The sequence below is a fragment of the Cantharellus anzutake genome (genome assembly GCF_015039405.1).
Source record: "Cantharellus anzutake strain C23 chromosome Unknown EI90scaffold_1, whole genome shotgun sequence".
NCBI classification, from domain to species: domain Eukaryota; kingdom Fungi; phylum Basidiomycota; class Agaricomycetes; order Cantharellales; family Hydnaceae; genus Cantharellus; species Cantharellus anzutake.
This window is the reverse complement of record NW_024066951.1, coordinates 1074265-1094204: the sequence shown is the minus strand read 5'-3', so window position 1 is coordinate 1094204 and position 19940 is coordinate 1074265. Positions and strand designations below refer to the sequence as shown.

The window sequence follows — 19940 nt, the reverse complement described above, 5'->3', positions numbered from 1 at the left end:
CAGTCTCTTCGTGTCCATGGATAACGCACCATTTCCTGACACTCCCGAGGACACCGAGTCCCGACAGGTGAGAGAAGACTTGGGACAGGCAATATTGAACCACTCCGTCACACTGATGATGATTCAGGGACGACGAAATGCCACAGTCCATCTTTTAGACGAAGATGGCAGTATCAGCGCAAAGGCATGAGCGCGTCGACCCATCAACCAGGCAAATGTACGAGCTGATTTTGATGTACAGTTCCGAAGCGTGCTCATGTACATATTCTCAAAGTACGCAACATTCGACGCGTCCTTGGCTCAAGAACCGGAACCGCTCCGGTTTCCCTTTTCAAAGGATATTCTCGGCCTGGATAAAGCATACATAACGGATGAGGGGCTGGATCGCTTTGCGAAAGATACCAATGGGCTGCCGTTACCTATTGAAGCAAAAGAAGAGCTGCGCGATTCCCTCGATGTCACTCAAGATGGCCATTTGACGTGAGTGAGGCGCTTTCGGATCGGCAATTGATGCTGTAAGGGCGAACATTCCACAAGCTTCCAGGGATTCCTTCAGCTATATCATCTACAGACTGAAAGCGATGAGGAAGAAACCTGGCACGATCTGGTATGCACGGGTATTTCCAGACATAGATTTCGCTGACCTGCGGTGTTTGTTGAAGACTGCTCATGGTTTTGACAGAGATCTGAATCTGGTTTCTTCACGCTCACATGCTGTCGACGAAGAAAAAGTGCGAGTACCGTAAGTTGCAGTGCTCCCCTTTAAACATGGGTCAATACATTAACAGATTTCATCAGAATGGACAGGCTGAGAGGGCTGGGTATGGGAGGCGAGGAGCTTTAAGTTAGTATGGGTCGCGTGTTATAGAAACCCGATCATCCTGTACTCTTAGTTTGTAATCCAGGGAGTGTCTTCAGGCTGTGCTCCAACGCCCAGTGGACCTTCCCGAATAATACATTCAAACAATGTCGTTAACTCTAGGACTACAGCACATCTCCAAGGCAGTCTCGGAGTCCACAGACGGGGGCGAGACCTTGGATCTGACAAAATGGAGCTTTACAGAAGTAAGTGACTCAAGCGCCGTCGAGCTGGCAAGGGTTGGTGCAAAGAGCTCCGATGAGGCAGGAATCGTTACACGGTCAGGAGCGAATTTCTGATCATCTCAGGCTGTCATCTGAAATAGGTTGTAGCGTTGCGCTCAGCAACAACTTGCTGACATCTCTCCCAAAGAGTTTCCAACTCCTCATCCGGTTGCGGTACTTAAATTTGCGGCAAAACTCGTTTGAGAACTTCCCAGACGTGGTCGGTCCTTCCTACCCTTCCGACTCTGTGGTTCCAATGTTAACAGGCACAAATGGTTGCATCAGCTTACGATGCTTCCATCCCTGGAAATACTCGACATTAGTCGAAACCGAATTGCAGCTCTGCCACTCTTTCCTGGAAAACTTATAAATCTGAGGGTAGATTGGCTGTTATTACCGAAGGCCCTTGCTTAATATTATTATTAGGTCTTTTCGCTGGCAAGAAATCAGTTAATGGCGGTACCCACTTACATAACTAAGTTTCACAATCTGCGCGTTCTGAAGTTGGACTCTAACCCCATTGTATGGCCTCCACCTGATATATGGCGCATGGACCATGCCCTCGATGACAATGATGAAGGGGTTAGATCCTGGTTGGCAAATTTACAGTCGTGGATAGCGACCCATGCAGGGGAGGTGCAACCTTTCGAGGACGCAGAGTATACTAGGTGGGGCTACGTACGCTCGGTTTGGTATGTACACTGATTGTATTTCAGTGATGATGAGGTTGTCATAGCTCGCTCACAGCTGGTGCAAGATGATGCTGGCAACGGGGTATTGCTGGCCCATGGGCGGAGTCAGTCTTTGGATTTAGCTTCGTCAACCCTCCCCTCGATCCTTCCTGTTTCCCATCAAGAGGAGTCGATATTCCAACTACAGTCTCCAACAAAGATCGACGAAGACCCGGCTGTCCATCGCAGATCCCGCTCATCACCCAGCATGACTCAGCACATACGTGGCTCATCTCACAATACGCCGGACACCCGCTCCCGTCGTTCGAGCTCTCAATTTTCTCATGCAGACCAGAGTTATCGCGATGCTCACGGCTTTACCGCCGAAGATCCAGACTTTCATGTTGACACTGAGACTGCACACATCGATTCCGAGCGAAATCGTTATTTTCGACGGATATCTAAACTCCATGGCATTGACACGAATTTGTCACCGTCACTTCAATACCTAGTAGATTCCATACGAGGGATACTCTTCTCCCTCACCCAGATATACTCGGCAGTGCGAAATTACGCTGTGTCCGCCGTTGATGAGCGTGTCGCGACTGCTCTTAGCAAGGTTTTGAACCCAACAAATAGCTTTCTGAGTGATCTGATCAATGCGCTGGATGTATTTGACGCGACGACAGCATCCAAAGGGTGGCCATTTGCATCGGATCTATTCCTTCTCCTCATGGAGAGTTGCTTAGAGAATCTAACGGTATTCGGCAAGGTCATGAGTGTCTTACAGCTTCAGCTGAAGGTTCTTTCATCTTCTCATGATCCCCGATATACCCGCACCCTTCTGCTGATGTTGTATGGGTCGGCGGCAGAGATATCAAACTCATGGCTCCAAATGTCTCCTCATTTGGGTGTAGTGCGATCTGTCCTTCGTGACGCTCGAACAAAAACACAACCGGAAACCCAGCAACCAATTTTTGACTCTGGCGCAGCCGTTGCTCATATCTCCACAGGCCCATCGCCAGCAAGATATCGTCGCCATGCAGGTTCATTCAGTTCGAATGATGTACAAATTGGGAGACACCTTCCGTCCAGGCAGGACACTTCGGATTCTCCGGTCCCACCACTTAATCCACCCCCCTCTCGTACACTCTTTCGTAAGTCTTCGCTGTCCAATGTCTCGCAGAGTGGATCGACCCCATTCCCTCTTAACAACGAAGCAACTCACTCCCGGGGAACATCACAAAGTTCTACAGCATCGTTTAGTTTTCCGTCACCGTCATTTCCTACCTCTTCCTCCGCCTCCCCGCCTCTCTTAGCCCCTCGAAATGCGATCCGGCGTCAACCCGCTGCACGGCAACGCAGCGACCCTCTCAATGAGCTTGCCACAGATCCTGCCAAGCTGGTTGATCGGGATTTAGCGAACACACTGGAGATGGCCGCTCAGAGAGCCAAAATTGTGTGGGACTTGATTGACGTCGCACTGACTGATGAACCGGATGGTGATCACGAAAGCTTACTTGGCAACTTGGAAAAAGTCAAATCCACTACTTCTAAAATTCTTGACCATCTATCAAATTCGCGATACGATGACACCGGCGAATTTAGCAAGGGAGTAGGCGAAGATACACACACCTTTGTTAAGGTGAGATGGCCTTTTATTGTCAGACCATTCTCATTCAGATAATCCAACAGATTGGTGTCCAAATACTCATGCAACTCAAGATACTCGCCACTTCTCGCCCTCTGTCAGATACACTGAGACATCACGTTGCAGACTTAGCACTATCTCTTCAGGAAGTAACCGCATTTCTGCATGTCTCGTCATTTGCACCAGCTACCACACCTCGACCTTTTTCGCCTTCCTTCGATCGAATAACTGGTGATCGTCCGGCTATTCTTGCAAACGGTGTGGCCACCACTACATCAAAGCCCTAGAACATGACTATAATCATCTCCCGTACTCATGCTCATTGACCGTTCCCGATGTATTTGCAGAAACACAGGTCACATATATCTTAGTTATTAGTTAGAGTTCCTCATAATCAATATCACCAACATCAAGTTCCTCTACCAGTCCTACGCAGCACAATGATGGTCAGCATCATTAGTCGTAATGCAAGTAGTTGCGCCTACATCAAATTCCACTTTTCCTTCAATGCGGTTCTGATATGGTGGAACGTGCGCAGATACATGGCCTGAGTGAAAGATTGTTGCGGTCGATGCTCCTGTTCAAGCCATCTCCGATAGAAACGGGACAAAGCACTCTCAAGAGCGGCTTCGCGAGATGGGTCATCGGGGTACCGGATATTCGAGTGCGAGTCTACAATAGCTTGTTTTGCGGCGTGGAATCTAGCATTGCTCTAACTCGTTGATTTGAAATAAGCATGCAGGCAAGATGGTGTGAGATGTGATGCTTGCATAGTACCAAAAGCAGTGTGCATATCGGGCGTTATCTTCCAGTAACCAATCTGGGTTTCCATAATTTCCGACGTTAGTCGTGGAGGACGAAGAACTCGAAAATTCCTCCGTTGCGTAGGGGTGCACACGTTGCTTAGGTAGATGTGGCTTCTCTTGTGCATGAATACAGATTACTGGGCGGATATTTGAGACGGAATGGGGAAGTCCCACAAGAAGTTTCCACTGCAAACTCCGTGACATTTTGGGCTGTGATTGGCCGGTGGTGCAATGACCTCGGCTAACTCCGCTGTATATAATAACAGCCTGAAAAGTCATCCTTGTTGTTTCGTCCCAGGTAAAAAATGAAAATGTGATGGAAGCATAAAATGCAGTAGAATGTTCGGAATACAAGATTAAATACTGATCTTTTCCGCCCTGGTTGAGGCCTTGCCAGCCGCCATTACATGACAGTGCTCGTACTGGGCATGTATGACGTGACGGATCGCAAAACATAAGACGGCTGTGGTACCCGGATTGATATCATATGGGTTTGTTGGCAATTGCGCAGCATTTTTTGCTCACTCAATAGGCACTACTGAACGGGCTTCCCACTTGCCCAACCCCCCGATACGTTCATAAGAGACAGGACTTTGCCTTAAATCGTACAGATGTGTTCAACTCCTTGATGGGCAATTCGGCTGCCGCCTCACCGAACCTTTCCAGCATCATCGCACCGCATCAATCGACAATCTGGACTTTGATGCTTCCCTTACTATAATCTGCGGCCGTCTCAAATGCCTGCAACGAGTCCTCCAGTGCGTATCGGTGCGTCACAAGGGGCCTCACATTGATAAGTCCAGCGGAAATGAGCCGTATGGCCTTTGGGTACTGCTCAGCATAACGATACTGATACTTCATGTCGATTTCGTGGGCGGAAAGGTGCATGAACGGGATGTTCTGTCATTCGCGTCAGGGCCGCGGAAATGTGAGCCGCCATGTAACGTTACCTGTATCTCTTTGCCGACACCGATAACAAATACTAGACCCCCAAATTTGACAGACTATACCGACGTTTTCCAATGAGCGAAATAGCGAGACAGAAAGGAAAGTTGAGCTTACATAGATTGCAGTGTGAACACTGGACTCTACCCCCGTACATTCTATGGCAATACGAGGCAGCATTCGCAGTGTATCTTTTACTCTGTCAGCCGTCTCTTTTCCAGTTTCGTCTCGAAGAACTTGGACAGTCTTCACACTTGGAACCAAGCTCTTCGCAAAATCGAGGCGCGAAGCGTCCAAATCAGTGATGGCAATCGGCTCCGCTCCTGCGGCCCGGGACGCTAGAAGGGTAATGATTCCTAGACAGCCCAACATCATCGAGATGCCCGGCAGCGTGAATGTAGTCTGTCCTCCCTGCTCACCTATCGGCCCCGCGCCACAAATCAGGAGTGGATCACCCAAGGCAAGCTTGGCGCGCTCGATGCCGGCAAGGGCAACCGCAAGAGGCTCGACGAGAGCGCCTTCCTCGAACGTAAGATTCTCGGGCAAGGGATGCAACCACGCTGATGAGTCCGGGGAGATAATTCAGAGGGGATTGACACTATTCCGACCTCTCTATGATGTCCTTACCGGAAGGATGCACATGGAAGCGAGATAACAAGCCATGGTATGGGGGGGTAGAAAAGAATATGACCTGTGTGATCCATGAGTTCATACAACTGGCTTCAACGGCAATTCTTACGTCCGGACAAGCATTGTACCGCCCTGATCGACAAAATTCGCAGGATGGCTTGGAACACGGCACACCTGCCTCGATGGCCACTCGGTCGCCTTTGACCCACTTCGTGACACCTTCACCAACTTCTATGACTTCCCCTGCTGATTCGTGCCCGAGTCCATGCTCATCCCTAACCACTAGTACAACATCATGAGTCAACACAACGAAGTCTATCGGAGGGGTGATAAATGATATTTAAGTACCCATGGTGTCGCCGATCCTGTGATCCGGGGATCGAAGGTTCATGAGCTCATCTACCTGGTCACAGAGATAACGGACCTGCCATGCTTCCAAAAGTGACAGTCGGACCCACAAATCCTTTCGGAACGGAGAACGGGTTTAAGCTTGCCTCTCGCAAATAACTTAATAAGTTGGAGGAACAACATACCCTGATGCCTTCACGTGCAACAAGACCTGTCCCTTCCCTGGTTTTGGGATGGGTTTCTCCACAAGATGCAGTTCATGGTTAGGATTAGTAAAACAGGCAATATTTGTGCCTTTGCTTGTGGGTCGTTCGTTGTGTCCTAGGATGCGGAATTCAGTGGAGTCCAGGACTAGTCTTGGGTCATACAACTCAGGCTTCGAATTGTGGCACCGTCAGCTAGTAGAGGTCGTGTTGCGGGATGGAAGGGCTGACCTGTATGCCAGCGATCTGAGGGTTAATCGAATCAGAGGCGAGTGAGATGGGCATTTGTGGACGGTGTGTAGGAAAGTCGCCCGGCAGCTGACAGTCACGAATCAGTCGGTCAACGCCGCGTGACAGGAGAACGGCCGGGTCGTTCAAGAATGGAACTTGCGTACGCAGCCTGGAGAGCAGTAACTAATGTTTTTAGTCTATTTGACAATGATATAAGGCACATTGAAGCATGAAACTCTATCCAGCAATGGCCGAAGAAAGTCGGCCGCATCTTCAGTCGACTTGATACTGTCCTTGCACCTCCCGCCGTTTCCCACAAATACCCCAGATCCCCCAATTAACTTTGACCATCACACGAGGGTCAAAATCTGCTACCTCCCACTTCTCGCTTCCGAACGGATTCACGCCAGGAGTAATTATCCAATCGAATTCCCCGGAAACGCCCTCTGAGCTCTCCAGAGAACGGACATCTCGCTCCACATCAGTAGGTGAAAACCCTGTGACAAAGAGTGGGCATTTTGACTTGATGATGACTGGTAGGTCTGGTCCCCATTCAGTAGGCGATGCTGCCTGTGGCACATCAGGATTGACTGGAGAGGGGAAACCAAATCCTGGGCTGAAAGCGAAGAAAACATCTTGAAAGGGGTCCATTGCACCGAAATGTTTATAAATTGCAGCATATGTTGATTGCAATGATGTTAGTGTCAATGTTGGCGAATAAGCAACAGTGTATGATGGGACCCCATATTGTACATCTTGATCACGGACCCGTAATGAGCCCAAGTTCGGTTTCATGGATTGGGGCTCGAAAAGTGTGGAGGACGATTCAGACATTGAACCGGATGGATCAGCATTAGACGGGATTGAGACCTGGGGCCCAATGAAGAATAGGTGGAACCGACACCCTGGAAACAGGTACGGGAGCTGTTGCCATACATGAGGAGGCAATGAAGATTCTGCCCTAGCACCCAAGATGAAAATCCGAACTTTTCGACGTTCATCTTCGTCCTCGTTTCGAGGAGGCGCTTGGTGCAAAGTTGATCGAAGAGCTGAATTGTGTATCAGGTATCAAGAAACAGGCCGGCACGCGAACAGATCGAGCACACCTGCTAGGGAACGGGCTCCTTCTGGTGTCACTCGCTGGTTCCTCATTGTTAGGCCGCTGAATTCATGTAGGACACCAGAGATGGTGACTGGATATGTGAGCAATTTTGAAAGGTGCCTTCTCGACCGCTCCGTGTCAATTGATGGATGCGTTCTAGTGTACCAGTACGTATCCCAATTGGCAAAGGAAACAGCTTCCTCCAGATCCTGCTGACCTGCACAGCGTGAGCGCACCGTTAGTGCTGCAGCACTTATAAAACGACGATGCGCACCAGGGAGGATAAACTCATGAAGGTCGCGGCCACTCCTTAGATCATGCTCATCTTCATTCACTTCTCGCAGCCTAGCGCAGTACTTTGAGTGTTCTTTGTCAGCCTTCCAATGCTCCTCGGTCGAGTGAGTGGGCCAACCACAATCTGGACACTCAAATTGCACAGGTCTTCGTTCCTCATAAGCCTCTAGGCATACTGGGCATGGCGCCATTGATCTCACTGCCTCAGCGCGTTTCCTCATAGTTTGTATTGGCGATCGGGACAGAGGGTAGAAGAGGTCATCTTGTGAGAGTCTGGAGAGAGCGGGAAGTTTGGGAGCTGGCCCCCTGAAAGAAAGGCCGAAAAGCGTCCTGGATGAGATCTTGTGAAGGTGGCGAGCCAGCACGGTAGGGGGGCGGACAGCGCGAGTTGCGTGCATAACTTTGAAATCTTGAGATGGAAAGGTGCATACAGTCCTGACTGCCAATGCTGCTTATGTAAATCGCGTCCTTCACACGCCTCCTTGACCTCGAAATTTAGTTTTGATTTGAGAAACAAAAATAGTTTCTAAATCAACTGCAATATTTATTATAGGCTACCTTTGTTGTGAAGGGTCCTTAGGCTGGACGGCTGGGCTTTGCATTTTAGTTCTTTCTTTCCTTATTGAAGCGCCAGTCTACTGTTTTGGTACCCATTTGTGCCTTTCCACGGGCTCACGACGCGGTCGGTTTCCCACGGAGAAGGATTTGGTCCCTCTTGCCTTGCAAGCTCCGCCAATGGTAGGTTCAATTTGACGATTCGCCAAATGTGCAGTATGGGACAGTGACTCTGAGATCCTTTGGAGGATGATTATATAAGCAGGCAATGTGCCCGCTCACATGGTCAAATTGACTCAACGTTGATGTCGGACGTGACCCATCCAGAGACAGGGGCTTTGCTGTCGACCGACGCAGAGGACGAGGGACGCATCAATGACCCGGGTCTAATCTCCGAATTGTTTGGAGCCCATCCCACGGCATTGTCTAAATCTTTGCTGGGCTTTTGCTTATTCCTCATTCTCCTTCTATCTGTTTTCATTGGATTATATGCTGGCGTCCAAAGCAGACTTTCGCGTGTCCTACGCTCTGCCCCCACCATCACTGAGACTTTCAAGTTTACCACCAGCGAACTTAGGACGGTAGTTCGGACAGTGACGTCCACCAGAACCATTACTCTGCCACCCCCGACTCCTTCACCGACAGTGGTCGGTAGCGTTAATCCCTTTGTTCTTCTCCTCGGTCTCATGATGCTTTATAGGAAACTTGCATTGCTCGGGATTGCGTTGTTCTTGCAGCAGACGTCGTCAAAGGTTTCAACAACAGCAATGATCCTTGCGAGGATTTTTATGAGTATGCAAGTATGTACTGGCACCACATGGTATGAGTGGAGAGTGATTGTGACGTAGATGGGGGATGGGATATTTCAACTACTATCCCTCCTGGGCGTTCTTCGCACTCGCGATTTGATGAAGTTGCCGAGGCAAACATCCGCACCATTGAGGGCATATTGAGGCGGCCGCTGTCGTCGACAGCTTCTGTCCTAGAGGCTAGGGTATGTGCCATATGAATCGTCTCCTACAGAATTCATTAGAAGTACGGCAGGCTCTTGCGAAGCTGCAGGATTTCTATTCTTCGTGCTTGAATTTGAACGCGCTTGGAGCCGTTGGTTCGGAACCACTTAGATTAGTTGTCAGACGCATACGTGAACTCCTACCAGACCTGCTAACATATCAGAGACGTGATTCAAGCCCCCTAGATTTAACTGACGCGATGGCCTTCCTTCACTCTATCAGTGAGTATCTAAACCAGATATGTCCCATTGCTCATATTATCATTCTTGTCGATCAAGATATAGAAGTTTTCTTCTCTACTGTGTTTGAGGGGCAACTGAAGGGAAACCCGGACGAGATTGCGCTCTGGCTCAAAAACCCTTCCCCCCTCCTTCCCAGAGTGAGTCAATCCTGCCATACCGATGTGCTTTCCGGCTAAGAAACGCGCTTGAGAGGGGTTTGGATGAGGAGGGGGTCTCTAATTACAGAGCGGCCCTCTTCGACTTCTTCTATGATCTGGATGAAGAGTCGCCTGATGAGGCGTATGCTTGGCCGCCGTGGCCTTGGCCACCCCACAAGCCCACCCCCGAGAATCGTACTAGTAAAGCCCGCAGGTAGTTGATAATTTTCTGGTACGAGATCGCGACTAATTTTCATTGCAGACTGAGCGAGGCGACTGTGCTGTTCGAAAGTCAATTGATTAAATACATGACTGTCCCGTAAGTAGTTCCTCACAGTTTTTTCCAGCAACTTAACCCGACCTTCCACACAAGGGACGAGCCTGTAACTTCGAACATTTCCTATGTGCAACTCCCGATTGAGAACCTCACATCAACCATGGCGTATTTGGACTTGCCCGGCTTTGTTGCCACTTTTCTCCCCACGAACTTTCCAAAAACCATTATCGTTCAGGATTTAGTTTATTTACAAGGTCTTAACGAGCTGATCGCAGCCACATCGGCCGAAGTGATCCGTGCATATCTCATTGCTCAGGTTTCCCTCGCCCTATCCGAGTATTTGGATCTTAACACACGACCATACAAAATTCTGAAGACTTTGCGCGAAAAGGTTCATGGGGTGGTCCCTGATTCTACGTTGGCAAGAGAAGCCTTCTGCATCAATGAAGCTACGGGGAATCTAGGATATCTGATTAGTTATTTCTTCGTCAAGGAGACTTTTGGTATGCGACCCTCCTAGCGTGTGGTGACAACACTTAACGCTGTGTCTTAGATGATACTGTTCGCAGGAAGGTTGCGTCGTTAGTGGATGCACTCTTCAATACTTTCATCGAATCGTTCATGAATTCCACCTGGATGGATGAGTCTACAGCAACGTTTGCAATGCTCAAGGTGCTGTCGTGTGGATCTCAGTACCCACGCATGCTGACGATAATCCAGATGAGAGCGATGAAAGTAAAACTAAGCTACCCCGATGTTCGCCCCAATGTTAGCGATATAAGATCAACACTCCAATATTACTCTTCCGTGGATATCGTTCCTGAGGCTTTCTTTACGAACCTTATCCAAGCAAGGTGGAGTCCGCGTGGCACACGGTTGTGGGAGGAGACTGAATCGTTGTGTGCCTGGGTTATTAGAGTAAACCGACAAATCAAGAAGTGGGCAACGTTGGGCGACAACCGCGATGTGAACACTTGGAGCCTGAACCCGATAACCGTATCCATATCATACAGACTTCACTCCAACAGCGTGCGCATAACTGTATGGTGTATTGTGTTATCACTAATGGCGATTATTATTATTTCAGGTTGAGATACCCGCGGGTTCTTTGTTCCTGCCTTTCTTCTCTCGTTATGTGTAAGCAGCAAACGGAAATTTGCATTGACCTTGGCTTCAGCCTAAACTGACGAGTCCTGCCGTAGACCCGACTATATGGTGTACAGCGCGTTAGGAGCATTAGTTGCACATGAACTTGCGGTTTGTGGCTCTTATCGGATCATCTGGAACTAGTCATCCCGCTGATCCCCGTACTAGCACGCAATTGATACCCTGGGCAGTAATTATGGTAGTCGTGGTCAACTGCAACAATGGTGGACCAACTTGACCCGGTCAAATTACGACTCAAAGAGGGATTGTATCTTGGGTTTACATCCCGATTCACAATGTTATCGAGACGGTCAGATCGACGTACGTCCAACTCTATTATCAATATCTGAAGTTTCTCAACATAGGATTAGTTCGACCCGAAATCAAGGGAGACCTTCGCAGATACCGCCATAATCTTGGCGTTACGTGCTTGGAAGTCTCAGAGCACCCTGGATAACCTTCTCCCAGGTTTGCGGGACTTTAGTGTCGACCAGCTATTCTTCATTTCCTTCGCCAGGATTTGGTCAAGTTCGTCGATAGCATCCCGCCCCTCAAATTATGTCTCGATAAAAGATAGGGTTCATAATGCACTGAAAAATATCCCAGAATTTGCAGCTACTTTCAATTGCTCAGCCGGTGCGACGGTAAGCCTATCAATCCCTTGAAGATGGGTAGATCACAGCTGAGTGTTTTACTAAATAGCTTAATCCACTTTCACGATGTCTGGTTTGGTGATGGGGCTGTGATGAAAAGGGCCTTGGTTGAATACGAGACATCCCCAATCTATGTACAATTAATACGGGTTATACAAGCTATTACATATTCGCCTCAGCGAGAGAACCGAAGTTTTGAACCGTTGGTAGTCCGAGTCCAAACATCCAGAAACTCATACTGGCGACAACTGATGAATGGGGATTCATAGGATATGGTGAATACACTTACCTCTTGGATCGTATCCATGAGTTCAGTCTCAGTGAATCCTGCAGCTAAAATTCTGGAACGAATATCAACGATGGATAATTCGAAGTCGTCGTCCTCTCCATCGGAATTTCCATCAGGACCTCTGCCAAGTTTGTTTGAGGAGGTCCATGGGCCTCTCTCCCGCGGGATCATATCTTTTATTAGTCTGTAAATTTTTGACGTGCCTGTCCGATCAGCCTCACGATCGCCAAGCTCGTTATCTTCCTCTAGGCTCTCTTTACTTTTCTCCATCAGCCGTATGGCCTCATCCACATCCTCTCGATTAACGGTTGGTGAAAATTGCAATCGGGCAAGTGCTTGCGCTAACCGGAGGATGCCTAACAAGGTGCGTGCGGACGTGTAGGTATGTGACTTCCTCGCTAATTCTTGATCTTTATGATCTTTACGCAAACGCACGTACTCCTCCACGACGTATGCCGAAATGTGTTGAGGAACGGTGGGTCGGACTTTCCGCGCCAGCGCAATGTATTGTCTGTATGTCAACTACAATCAGCCACCAACTCCGTCTTCAAAACAGTTAGCGCACCGCATAAGTTGTGGGTCAATCGGATCGTACTCAAGAGGTGGATGGTGTCCGTGCATATGCACATAGGTTACGTGTGAGGCCAGCCGCTCATCGTCGTCCCGATTGGGTTTGTCGAGGATCAAGAACATGACATCAAACCGCGACAACAATGCCGCAGGAAGATTGATATTCTCCACAGGAGAAATCTTAGGATTGTAGCGCCCATACGCAGGGTTTGCTGCCGCAAGAACCGACGTACGAGCATTCAGCGTAGTAGAAATGCCGGCTTTCGAGATAGAGATGGTTTGTTGCTCCATGACTTCATGTATAGCAGTTCGATCTGTCTCGTCCATTTTATCAAATTCGTCAATGCAGCAAATACCATTATCAGCGAGGACCAGAGCACCACCCTCTGGAATAGTTATGGATAAGGCACGATATTAGCACGATTTGGATTTCGCACCTAGAACCATTTCATCTGTCACAGGATCGCGCATAACGGCCGCCGTCAATCCTACCCCTGATGAACCCTTCCCAGTTGTATATACCCCACGAGGAGCCACTTTGGAGATATATTTGAGAAGCTGAGATTTGGCAACACCCGGATCACCCATCAAGCAGACATTAATGTCACCGCGGATCTTCATGCCATCATCCATCATCTTGGTAACCCCTCCAACGAGCAGTAAAAGGAGCGCCTTTTTAACATCTTCGTGGCCATAGATTTCAGGGGCAATACTATTCGCCAGTCGAGAGTAAAGGTTAGAGTCCCCGTGAAGAGCAGCGATCTTTTGTTCATCCCCGGCTGATAACTCGTATCGAGAGTATTGCTTCTTATCTTGAGTGATTGCATGACACTCAAGGTAAGTGTCGGTGAGTAAACCTGCACGAAGCGCCTGAAATCCGGTATAGGGAGATGGTAGAAAAATCCCCCCAAGATGTACGATATCCCCAGGACTGATCTGGCGAGTCAGATCTCCGTACAAATGGATTCCCATACTACGGGGAATGTGTCCCATGGGCACTTGATCCGTCTGGCTAGAGGGTAAGAGGAACGTAACAAGAGCAACTGGAGGCTCACAAGTTCTTGAAGCCTTGCTTCCTGAAATGGGCTGAATTTGCTCGCCCTCGTTTGCATGTTCAAGGTGCCTTTGGTTCCATTCGCGAGACAGATTTGACTGATACAGTCAATCAAAGGAGTAAATTGTTTGTTGATGATATCTTGAAAAATTTCGGAACCACAACTCTCGCAGGTGTATGCGTTGACTTGAAGCAGTGGCTTTACTTCGGAGACCCGAGTAATCATCCCCCGAACAGTGAGAAGACGCCCAATCTGACTGCCTCGAATCCGACGAACGGACAGTGGTGTATCAGAGTGCAACGGAACGAAATAGAGATTGCTGGTGAAGCATTTATGATCAAATTGGACGTTGGGAACACCAGAGGACTCACTATCGCCGCATTAGTTGTGGAGGGAAAATATCTGCATCGTTGCTATCATTCTCGATATTCTTCTCCCTCCGCTGATGTACTATCACGTCAAGAACGTCATCCTCCTGCGATATATCCTTTGTTGGTGCAGGCATCAGACTGTCTAGGGTTTCATAAAAAAGATGAACATATCTCCGGGTATTGTGTAGTATTCGCTGCACAAGACCGGAGACAGATCCTTCGTGCTGGGCAATATCCTCTAATTCAATTGCCAGTAAGGATTGTTCACGATTTGCTATGTTTTGCTAAATGAGGCGGGTGCCATCAACTTGGTTGAATCGCAGACGGTTATCAGGGGTATAAGTGTACCATTTGTCTCAGATACTTTTGGTGTGTGCGCGGAGATACGCGTTGAGAATCACTTTCCAAGTCCATGTTCGCCATGTCCGACGCAATGTCTTCTTGAGACGCGAAGCCACTGATAAAGCTTCCAATGATTCCTTGACAAACGCGTGTCAAACGCGTCCCAAGCGCGAACCAGGCGAGGTATTACCTTTTTCATTCCCATAATCAATGTCGATGGATACAGTAGGGAGAGATGTCATGCTGGGGGCGGGTGTTGTTGATGATCCAGACTACAAGCACTTGGGCCCAGCACGTGATCCTATTCAAAACTTTAGTGGAATGCCCGATTCTTGGAGCACTCTCGTCCCTGTTCCTCCTTACTTCCCTTTTCTCTCTCCCCCGCAGTCGTACACCTATGCTATCCCAAACCCAAACAGGTCAAGGCTACGACTGACAGAACGCCGGAATCTACCTCATGAAACTCAGGATTTAAGTGACGAGGAAGAAGAAGTTGAAGATGAGGTGCCATCTCAAAGAAATTCCACTGCTCAAGATAGGACCAACTAAGCGTCAGTGATCAGCTGCTCCGCATCAGAGAGCGTGCTCAGGATTTTTATATACCCATTGGGAAGACGGCAACCGCCCATGAGGAACGAGCAGATGTCGGTTGATTTGCCCAATAGTGTTGCTTTGAGTTACTCAGTTTTTCACCCCTCGATCTTAGGCAAATCTTGACTCAGCAAGTTCTTCGGAAGCAAGCACGTCACAAGGGAATAATTCCGATAATGAGGGCGAATTAGGCGAAGAGGAAGAGGAAGAGGAAGATGGTGACGATGAAGATGACGACGACGACGAAGATGACGATGAAGATGAAGATGAAAATGAAGACATGGATCAGGGGATGCAAGATTTGGATGATGATGATGGCGACAATGAGCTCGGAGAATCATACGAGGAGACCGGGGAGTATGGTTCCAGCTTCATTGTGGATGCTCGCGAACTCCCCTCACCCTCATGAAATTATACTAGGCTATATTCCCCGGTAATTTAATTGCCAAGTAAAAAAGCCCACAATGCATCTGGTTGCTTAAAATCATGGTGCAGCATGCTGACCAACCAACGATCTTCTTGGATGCCCTTCAGGGTAGCCCTGGACGGAGAGTTCGGGGGATAGAACTGTGCCCATTGGGACCACACGGAGAATGCCTCATCCTGTCGCAATGTAGGTTCACTCTTGAGAAGGAAGCGGTATATGGACCGAATAAGCGTCGCACCTTCCAGGAGAGGAATGATTCCTGCTCAATCACCGTCGGTTGTGCTATCTCTTGACCGGGAAAGACGCCCCATGTAACTGCGTGCCGTGTCCCCGCCTCAGCATTGCTGATGAAACCCCCCTGCGAAGCTTCAATAAATTGCCAATCTTTGGCAAGCCTTGTAACGACTCACGCTTGAATTACTCGCATAGTAAGTAATGGCGCCATTCCCGTGTCGGACCACCCGTGCTGTCAGACTCTGCAATGAAGTTGAAGTACAAAAAAATTCGACGAAGGATTTTTGAAACACATAGCCTTCTCCAGGACCCCAACCGAACACAAGATCATCAGAACGTGCGGCATCCACCGCCGGTTGGGAGGCAATTGTCCAGCAGTCATTCGCAGTTAAACGAAGCAAATACGGCAGGATGATTGTAGTCTCCTTCGAGAGGGCTTCGAGAGAAAACGGCGTACAGGGGATTTTTGATTCCAGATACGATAGGAACAAGTTTTGCACGTCCTGCACTGTTGAGGGAGAGCCCCATAATGCAATGCCCTCCGCCGGCTTTGGGACACATGTGTGCGGAGTGAATACAGGTGATAGAGGGAGTGGACAGTCACTCACGGTAACCCCAATGCCGCCGCCGTCCCACGGATCTAATGCGCCATAGGCTGGGCTCGTATAATCCCCAAATCGACCGTTCGGGAAATCGTCTTTGAGCGGGTCCAACTGGAAGCCATCGATCGAATGAGTCGGGGTTGTGGGTCTTTGTATCAGGTGACTGGCTTCAGATGCCGTTATCAGCAGTTCAGGAGGAAGATGAGAGTCCTCTGAATGGAACGGGGATTCCTGAAAGAGCGGTCGCAGAGACCTCAGCATTAAAAATGTAACAACAGCTTACTAAAATGATTTTATTTGAGTTTGAGACGGTTTTTTGGGACCATCCAAGTTCTTCCAGCACCCGACGTACACTCTTCTCTAAGTTGAACGTACAAAAATGTATTCCTCGCGCTCCACAGTCCAAAGTTAATCTTTGGCAGATGGTTTTCGCTAGCTGGATCCCAAAGTCTTTTACTTTTTGATCGTCGGTCTTGATGAGAATTTGGTGAATTGAAAGCAGTTGGAATCAAATATTCGGCATGACTCACCTTAATGTGTTCGATGGCGTCGCGCATGCTATCCGGCACCTTGGCCTTGCATAGTTTCGTCATTCGAATGAAAGATGCATGGCTTTGTATAGGAGCGACGGCAGGAATGATGGGTACCGAAATGCCTCCACGATTTTTTTAATTGAATGCAAACACTGATATAGAGTAAGGATGGCATTACCAGCGTCCTCGATCTTTTTCTTCCAATGGATGTACTGGTCAATATCATAGAAAACTTGAGTAACGATGAATTCGGCACCAGCGTCGATTTTTGCTTTTAGGTGCTTAACCTCTTCATCCAGAGTCAAAGAGTGATCATGGCCATCAGGGTACCCTACGAGGCCACGTGAGAAAACGGCGTCCTCTCCAAGTAGATAACATCACCTGCAACACCAACGCAAAAATGGGACGCATAATCATTGTGGGTTTTGATATAGCGAACTAGATCGATGGCATGGACGAAGCCTGGATCAGCGGGAATCCAATATTCCGAACCGCGGGGAGGGTCTGAGTGCACCTTGTCAGCTCAACCGAATAGTGCGATGGGAACCAGACAGACCCCCGCGCAAAGCCAAAATGTTCTTTATGCCTCGTTCTTTGGCACTCTATCACAGATCGGATCAGTCATTCATGCGTGATCTGTCTTTGTGTCCTACTCTAAGTGTGGCTTCCACGGTCCCTTTTTCCATATTTGTACATGTTAAGTGTAAGATGGCGTTCAGGTTGTGTTCGCTTTGACACAACCCGGCGAGGTCCAAACTCCGATTTCTAGTAGAGCCACCAGCACCCCAGGTTACAGTAATGGCAAGAGGACCTAGCTGGGCCAGCCGGCCAACTCTGCTCAATAAATTCTCAAAACCCTGATGATTGGACCGGGATGAGCGATCAGCAGAGCAAGAAGCTCAAAGGAAATTGCCTGGTCTGTCCGTGGAGGAAAGCATTCAAAAACAAAAAAGGGACGTAGTTCCGACCATTGTGCTATGGCTTCCGAAAAACGCATTGTGGCTGCCCTCAGAGACTGGCGGAGATGTCTGAGCGATATTAGCGATATTCAAAGGCTCCCGCGTTAAGATGCGTCAAGGTGGCTGTGCTATGGGGACGATTGAATGCTGACACCTGCTTACTTGTTGCAATTTGAACAATCGTGTTGTCATCCCTGTATCAGTTGCGGCCTAATACTCATCCTCAGTGCTGCAATTGTGTATCCACCTCCGTTTCATATGCATAAGAGTCACGTCTTACCTGTACGCAGACTCATTGTGAACTCCCCTATAAAGAACGGAGGTGACCAAGGGAATCTGATTGTTCATTCCGAGACAAAATTACACATGGGTTTATTTGTGGCAACATGACGAGAAAGACTTCGCATTGATCAAACAGCGAGTAAACCGAATGCACGACACGTCTTGAGGGCTAGAGGGGAGCGGCAGGCTGCGGTACTAGGGACTAAGACGCCCTGCGTGCCAACTCATCGTTGGTTAAGTCGACCACGAAAAAACCAGTAGTGAATCCTTTTGGGGGTTCGATGATTTTAGTAGGTCGGGAGGGATTCTTCGCTGTTGTGCCAAACGGCCGTAATGGGCGTGATGAAGGGAAATGTGGTCGGTGACGAGACGATGTCTGGGGATTGAATGCTCGAACACCCGTGGCTGCGGGGTTGAGAGGGGATAAAGGAGTCATGGTCAAGGTGGAATCTAAAAGACTGAGGGGTGAGCACGTTGTTGCGCGAGACAAAACGCGTAAACTTGCTCATTGCGTTTGATTGGGGTACCCGTGTGGAATGTGGGAGTCGATGCTGGGCGGGGAAATTTAAGGCTTGTTTTGCCTGAACGAGATAGATATGCGGGGAGGAGTGTAGATACTCGTGTCTTCGTGTTTTGTCCTTTCCTCCCTCTTGCGAAACTCCAGTTACATATACGATGGAGCACTTCCCCAGCCAGTTGCAAATTCCAATTTAATCAGTTTTCTTTGGGGAGGAGTTTCAGCTGACGTAAATCCCTTTATCTCCAGTGGTGCATCGCCATTCACGTGATCCGAAAACCATCGAACTTCATCAACGATCTAGTTAAGCTATCTATATGGGTCAAATACACCAGAAGTACTTGTCCGATGTCCGTGTCTTTGGTTGTTCCAAGTGCCACACCCATCTTGCTACTGTTTCCAGCGTCCTCTCCAGGGTGCGTCGCTCCAATGAATAATGCCTTTCATCTAACATGCATTGTCCAGGGCAGGCCTTCACCGGGCAGCATGGCAGAGCTTACTTGTTCGATATGGTGTAGGTTGGATGTGTCTTATCCGATTCAGTGCTAGCTTATCATTTCGTTCTTGACAAGGGTGAACGTTGAGCAGGGCGATCCTTCCGAACGTCATATGACAACGGGCCTTCACACCGTCCGTGATGTATTCTGTATCAAGTGCGGCACAACTGTTGGCTGGAAATACGTTCGTGAGTAAACGCAGCCTTCAATTCCCTTTCTCACCTTCCAACTCTTCGCAGGACAAAGCCCATGTGGAGAGCCAGAAGTACAAAGAAGACAAGTATATCCTCGAGCGTGCTTTAATTTGCGACGTGGAGGATTAGGCTGTCTTCACCCACGCCAACCATTTTTCGCCCTTGTATCATTCCAGACCTTGGCATACTTTGTGCGACCCCCACCCGGCATCCTGAAACATTTACGCGCGCTTGTGACTTCCGAAATGAGTTGCTTGATGCTCAGGCCTAATTGCCACGTTCAATATGATGCATGCAGACACACACTCAGCTGCAGGGTCTTGCCAGCTGTTTCTGGAGATGTGATGAAGACGGCGACTGAGATATCAACGCCCAAGCCTCCAGTTTATGAGCGTTTCGCAAATCAACTTGTACGCATGTGAATGCAGTTTGTGTGCCCGAAATGGGGAAGACAACCCTGACAGGCGCAGAACTTCCGAATTGAGTATCA

At 48.7% G+C, this 19940-nt stretch overlaps 10 protein-coding genes across 10 annotated transcripts; 5 read left to right on the top strand and 5 right to left on the bottom strand.

Moving 5' to 3' along the window:
- Nucleotides 1-16: 16 nt before the first annotated feature.
- EI90DRAFT_3114585 (uncharacterized protein) lies at nt 17-844 on the top strand (the record flags this gene model as incomplete). Its single annotated transcript, XM_039062684.1, has 7 exons — nt 17-67; nt 128-170; nt 242-273; nt 338-480; nt 538-607; nt 663-742; nt 799-844. 7 exons carry the CDS (start codon nt 17-19, stop codon nt 842-844), a joined length of 465 nt encoding a protein of 154 aa, XP_038923826.1.
- On the top strand, nt 823-3829 carry EI90DRAFT_3027602 (RAM signaling pathway protein-domain-containing protein). Its single transcript, XM_039058000.1, has 6 exons — nt 823-1139; nt 1192-1303; nt 1369-1461; nt 1510-1751; nt 1800-3399; nt 3450-3829. The coding sequence occupies exons 1-6, from the start codon at nt 967-969 to the stop codon at nt 3690-3692; spliced, it is 2463 nt and encodes an 820-aa protein (XP_038923825.1). The 5' UTR covers nt 823-966; the 3' UTR covers nt 3693-3829.
- EI90DRAFT_26758 (uncharacterized protein) lies at nt 3607-5050 on the bottom strand. The gene is made up of 5 exons (XM_039053449.1): nt 4737-5050; nt 4386-4674; nt 4176-4325; nt 3891-4117; nt 3607-3824 (listed from the first exon to the last, which is right to left on the bottom strand). Exons 2-5 carry the CDS (start codon nt 4665-4667, stop codon nt 3815-3817), a joined length of 669 nt encoding a protein of 222 aa, XP_038923824.1. The 5' UTR covers nt 4668-4674; nt 4737-5050; the 3' UTR covers nt 3607-3814.
- EI90DRAFT_27052 (chaperonin 10-like protein) lies at nt 4811-6697 on the bottom strand. Its single transcript, XM_039053491.1, has 9 exons — nt 6569-6697; nt 6320-6510; nt 6211-6249; nt 6135-6151; nt 5896-6068; nt 5784-5847; nt 5274-5716; nt 5162-5215; nt 4811-5111 (listed from the first exon to the last, which is right to left on the bottom strand). The coding sequence occupies exons 1-9, from the start codon at nt 6620-6622 to the stop codon at nt 4893-4895; spliced, it is 1254 nt and encodes a 417-aa protein (XP_038923823.1). The 5' UTR covers nt 6623-6697; the 3' UTR covers nt 4811-4892.
- EI90DRAFT_2963800 (zinc-finger of mitochondrial splicing suppressor 51-domain-containing protein) lies at nt 6383-8417 on the bottom strand. The gene is made up of 4 exons (XM_039055467.1): nt 7945-8417; nt 7675-7887; nt 6569-7617; nt 6383-6510 (listed from the first exon to the last, which is right to left on the bottom strand). The coding sequence occupies exons 1-3, from the start codon at nt 8360-8362 to the stop codon at nt 6842-6844; spliced, it is 1407 nt and encodes a 468-aa protein (XP_038923822.1). The 5' UTR covers nt 8363-8417; the 3' UTR covers nt 6383-6510; nt 6569-6841.
- A 407-nt stretch (nt 8418-8824) lies between these two features.
- Nucleotides 8825-12175, top strand: EI90DRAFT_3149425 (uncharacterized protein; the record flags this gene model as incomplete). The annotated part of the gene is made up of 15 exons (XM_039065585.1): nt 8825-9166; nt 9220-9319; nt 9368-9513; nt 9564-9753; nt 9811-9911; nt 9965-10125; nt 10174-10230; nt 10285-10691; nt 10742-10860; nt 10909-11217; nt 11276-11325; nt 11391-11445; nt 11503-11655; nt 11706-11978; nt 12037-12175. 15 exons carry the CDS (start codon nt 8825-8827, stop codon nt 12067-12069), a joined length of 2496 nt encoding a protein of 831 aa, XP_038923821.1. The 3' UTR covers nt 12070-12175.
- EI90DRAFT_3149424 (DNA replication licensing factor MCM7) lies at nt 12072-14899 on the bottom strand. Its single transcript, XM_039065584.1, has 8 exons — nt 14805-14899; nt 14621-14751; nt 14273-14556; nt 13902-14220; nt 13284-13854; nt 12842-13232; nt 12277-12787; nt 12072-12225 (listed from the first exon to the last, which is right to left on the bottom strand). The coding sequence occupies exons 1-8, from the start codon at nt 14854-14856 to the stop codon at nt 12163-12165; spliced, it is 2322 nt and encodes a 773-aa protein (XP_038923820.1). The 5' UTR covers nt 14857-14899; the 3' UTR covers nt 12072-12162.
- A 36-nt stretch (nt 14900-14935) lies between these two features.
- EI90DRAFT_3149423 (uncharacterized protein) lies at nt 14936-15810 on the top strand (the record flags this gene model as incomplete). Its single annotated transcript, XM_039065583.1, has 3 exons — nt 14936-15118; nt 15178-15258; nt 15321-15810. 3 exons carry the CDS (start codon nt 14936-14938, stop codon nt 15612-15614), a joined length of 558 nt encoding a protein of 185 aa, XP_038923819.1. The 3' UTR covers nt 15615-15810.
- EI90DRAFT_3278490 (MTHFR-domain-containing protein) lies at nt 15330-17998 on the bottom strand (the record flags this gene model as incomplete). The annotated part of the gene is made up of 11 exons (XM_039066614.1): nt 15330-15808; nt 15871-15990; nt 16043-16414; nt 16475-16699; nt 16779-16940; nt 16999-17123; nt 17180-17332; nt 17383-17505; nt 17558-17603; nt 17655-17858; nt 17915-17998. The coding sequence occupies 11 exons, from the start codon at nt 17996-17998 to the stop codon at nt 15644-15646; spliced, it is 1779 nt and encodes a 592-aa protein (XP_038923818.1). The 3' UTR covers nt 15330-15643.
- A 1078-nt stretch (nt 17999-19076) lies between these two features.
- On the top strand, nt 19077-19579 carry EI90DRAFT_2901430 (yippee-like protein; the record flags this gene model as incomplete). Its single annotated transcript, XM_039054065.1, has 4 exons — nt 19077-19175; nt 19230-19273; nt 19332-19440; nt 19496-19579. 4 exons carry the CDS (start codon nt 19077-19079, stop codon nt 19577-19579), a joined length of 336 nt encoding a protein of 111 aa, XP_038923817.1.
- Between the last annotated feature and the right edge of the window lie 361 nt (nt 19580-19940).

Coding starts and splice junctions, on each gene's coding strand:
- EI90DRAFT_3027602 (XM_039058000.1), top strand. CDS start 967: ATGTCGTTAACTCTAGGACTACAGCACATCTCCAAGGCAGTCTCGGAG. Junction 1,304..1,368: donor TTGAGAACTTCCCAGACGTG/GTCGGTCCTTCC, acceptor TGGTTGCATCAG/CTTACGATGCTTCCATCCCT. Junction 3,400..3,449: donor ATACACACACCTTTGTTAAG/GTGAGATGGCCT, acceptor ATAATCCAACAG/ATTGGTGTCCAAATACTCAT.
- EI90DRAFT_26758 (XM_039053449.1), bottom strand. CDS start 4,667: ATGTTTTGCGATCCGTCACGTCATACATGCCCAGTACGAGCACTGTCA. Junction 4,326..4,385: donor GTTTGCAGTGGAAACTTCTT/GTGGGACTTCCC, acceptor CATGCACAAGAG/AAGCCACATCTACCTAAGCA. Junction 4,118..4,175: donor CACACTGCTTTTGGTACTAT/GCAAGCATCACA, acceptor TCAACGAGTTAG/AGCAATGCTAGATTCCACGC.
- EI90DRAFT_27052 (XM_039053491.1), bottom strand. CDS start 6,622: ATGCCCATCTCACTCGCCTCTGATTCGATTAACCCTCAGATCGCTGGC. Junction 5,848..5,895: donor GGTACAATGCTTGTCCGGAC/GTAAGAATTGCC, acceptor TGGATCACACAG/GTCATATTCTTTTCTACCCC. Junction 5,216..5,273: donor GTGTTCACACTGCAATCTAT/GTAAGCTCAACT, acceptor ACGTCGGTATAG/TCTGTCAAATTTGGGGGTCT.
- EI90DRAFT_2963800 (XM_039055467.1), bottom strand. CDS start 8,362: ATGCACGCAACTCGCGCTGTCCGCCCCCCTACCGTGCTGGCTCGCCAC. Junction 7,888..7,944: donor TCATGAGTTTATCCTCCCTG/GTGCGCATCGTC, acceptor CACGCTGTGCAG/GTCAGCAGGATCTGGAGGAA. Junction 7,618..7,674: donor AGGAGCCCGTTCCCTAGCAG/GTGTGCTCGATC, acceptor TACACAATTCAG/CTCTTCGATCAACTTTGCAC.
- EI90DRAFT_3149424 (XM_039065584.1), bottom strand. CDS start 14,856: ATGACATCTCTCCCTACTGTATCCATCGACATTGATTATGGGAATGAA. Junction 14,557..14,620: donor AAAAGTATCTGAGACAAATG/GTACACTTATAC, acceptor CGCCTCATTTAG/CAAAACATAGCAAATCGTGA. Junction 14,221..14,272: donor CCACAACTAATGCGGCGATA/GTGAGTCCTCTG, acceptor ATGCTTCACCAG/CAATCTCTATTTCGTTCCGT.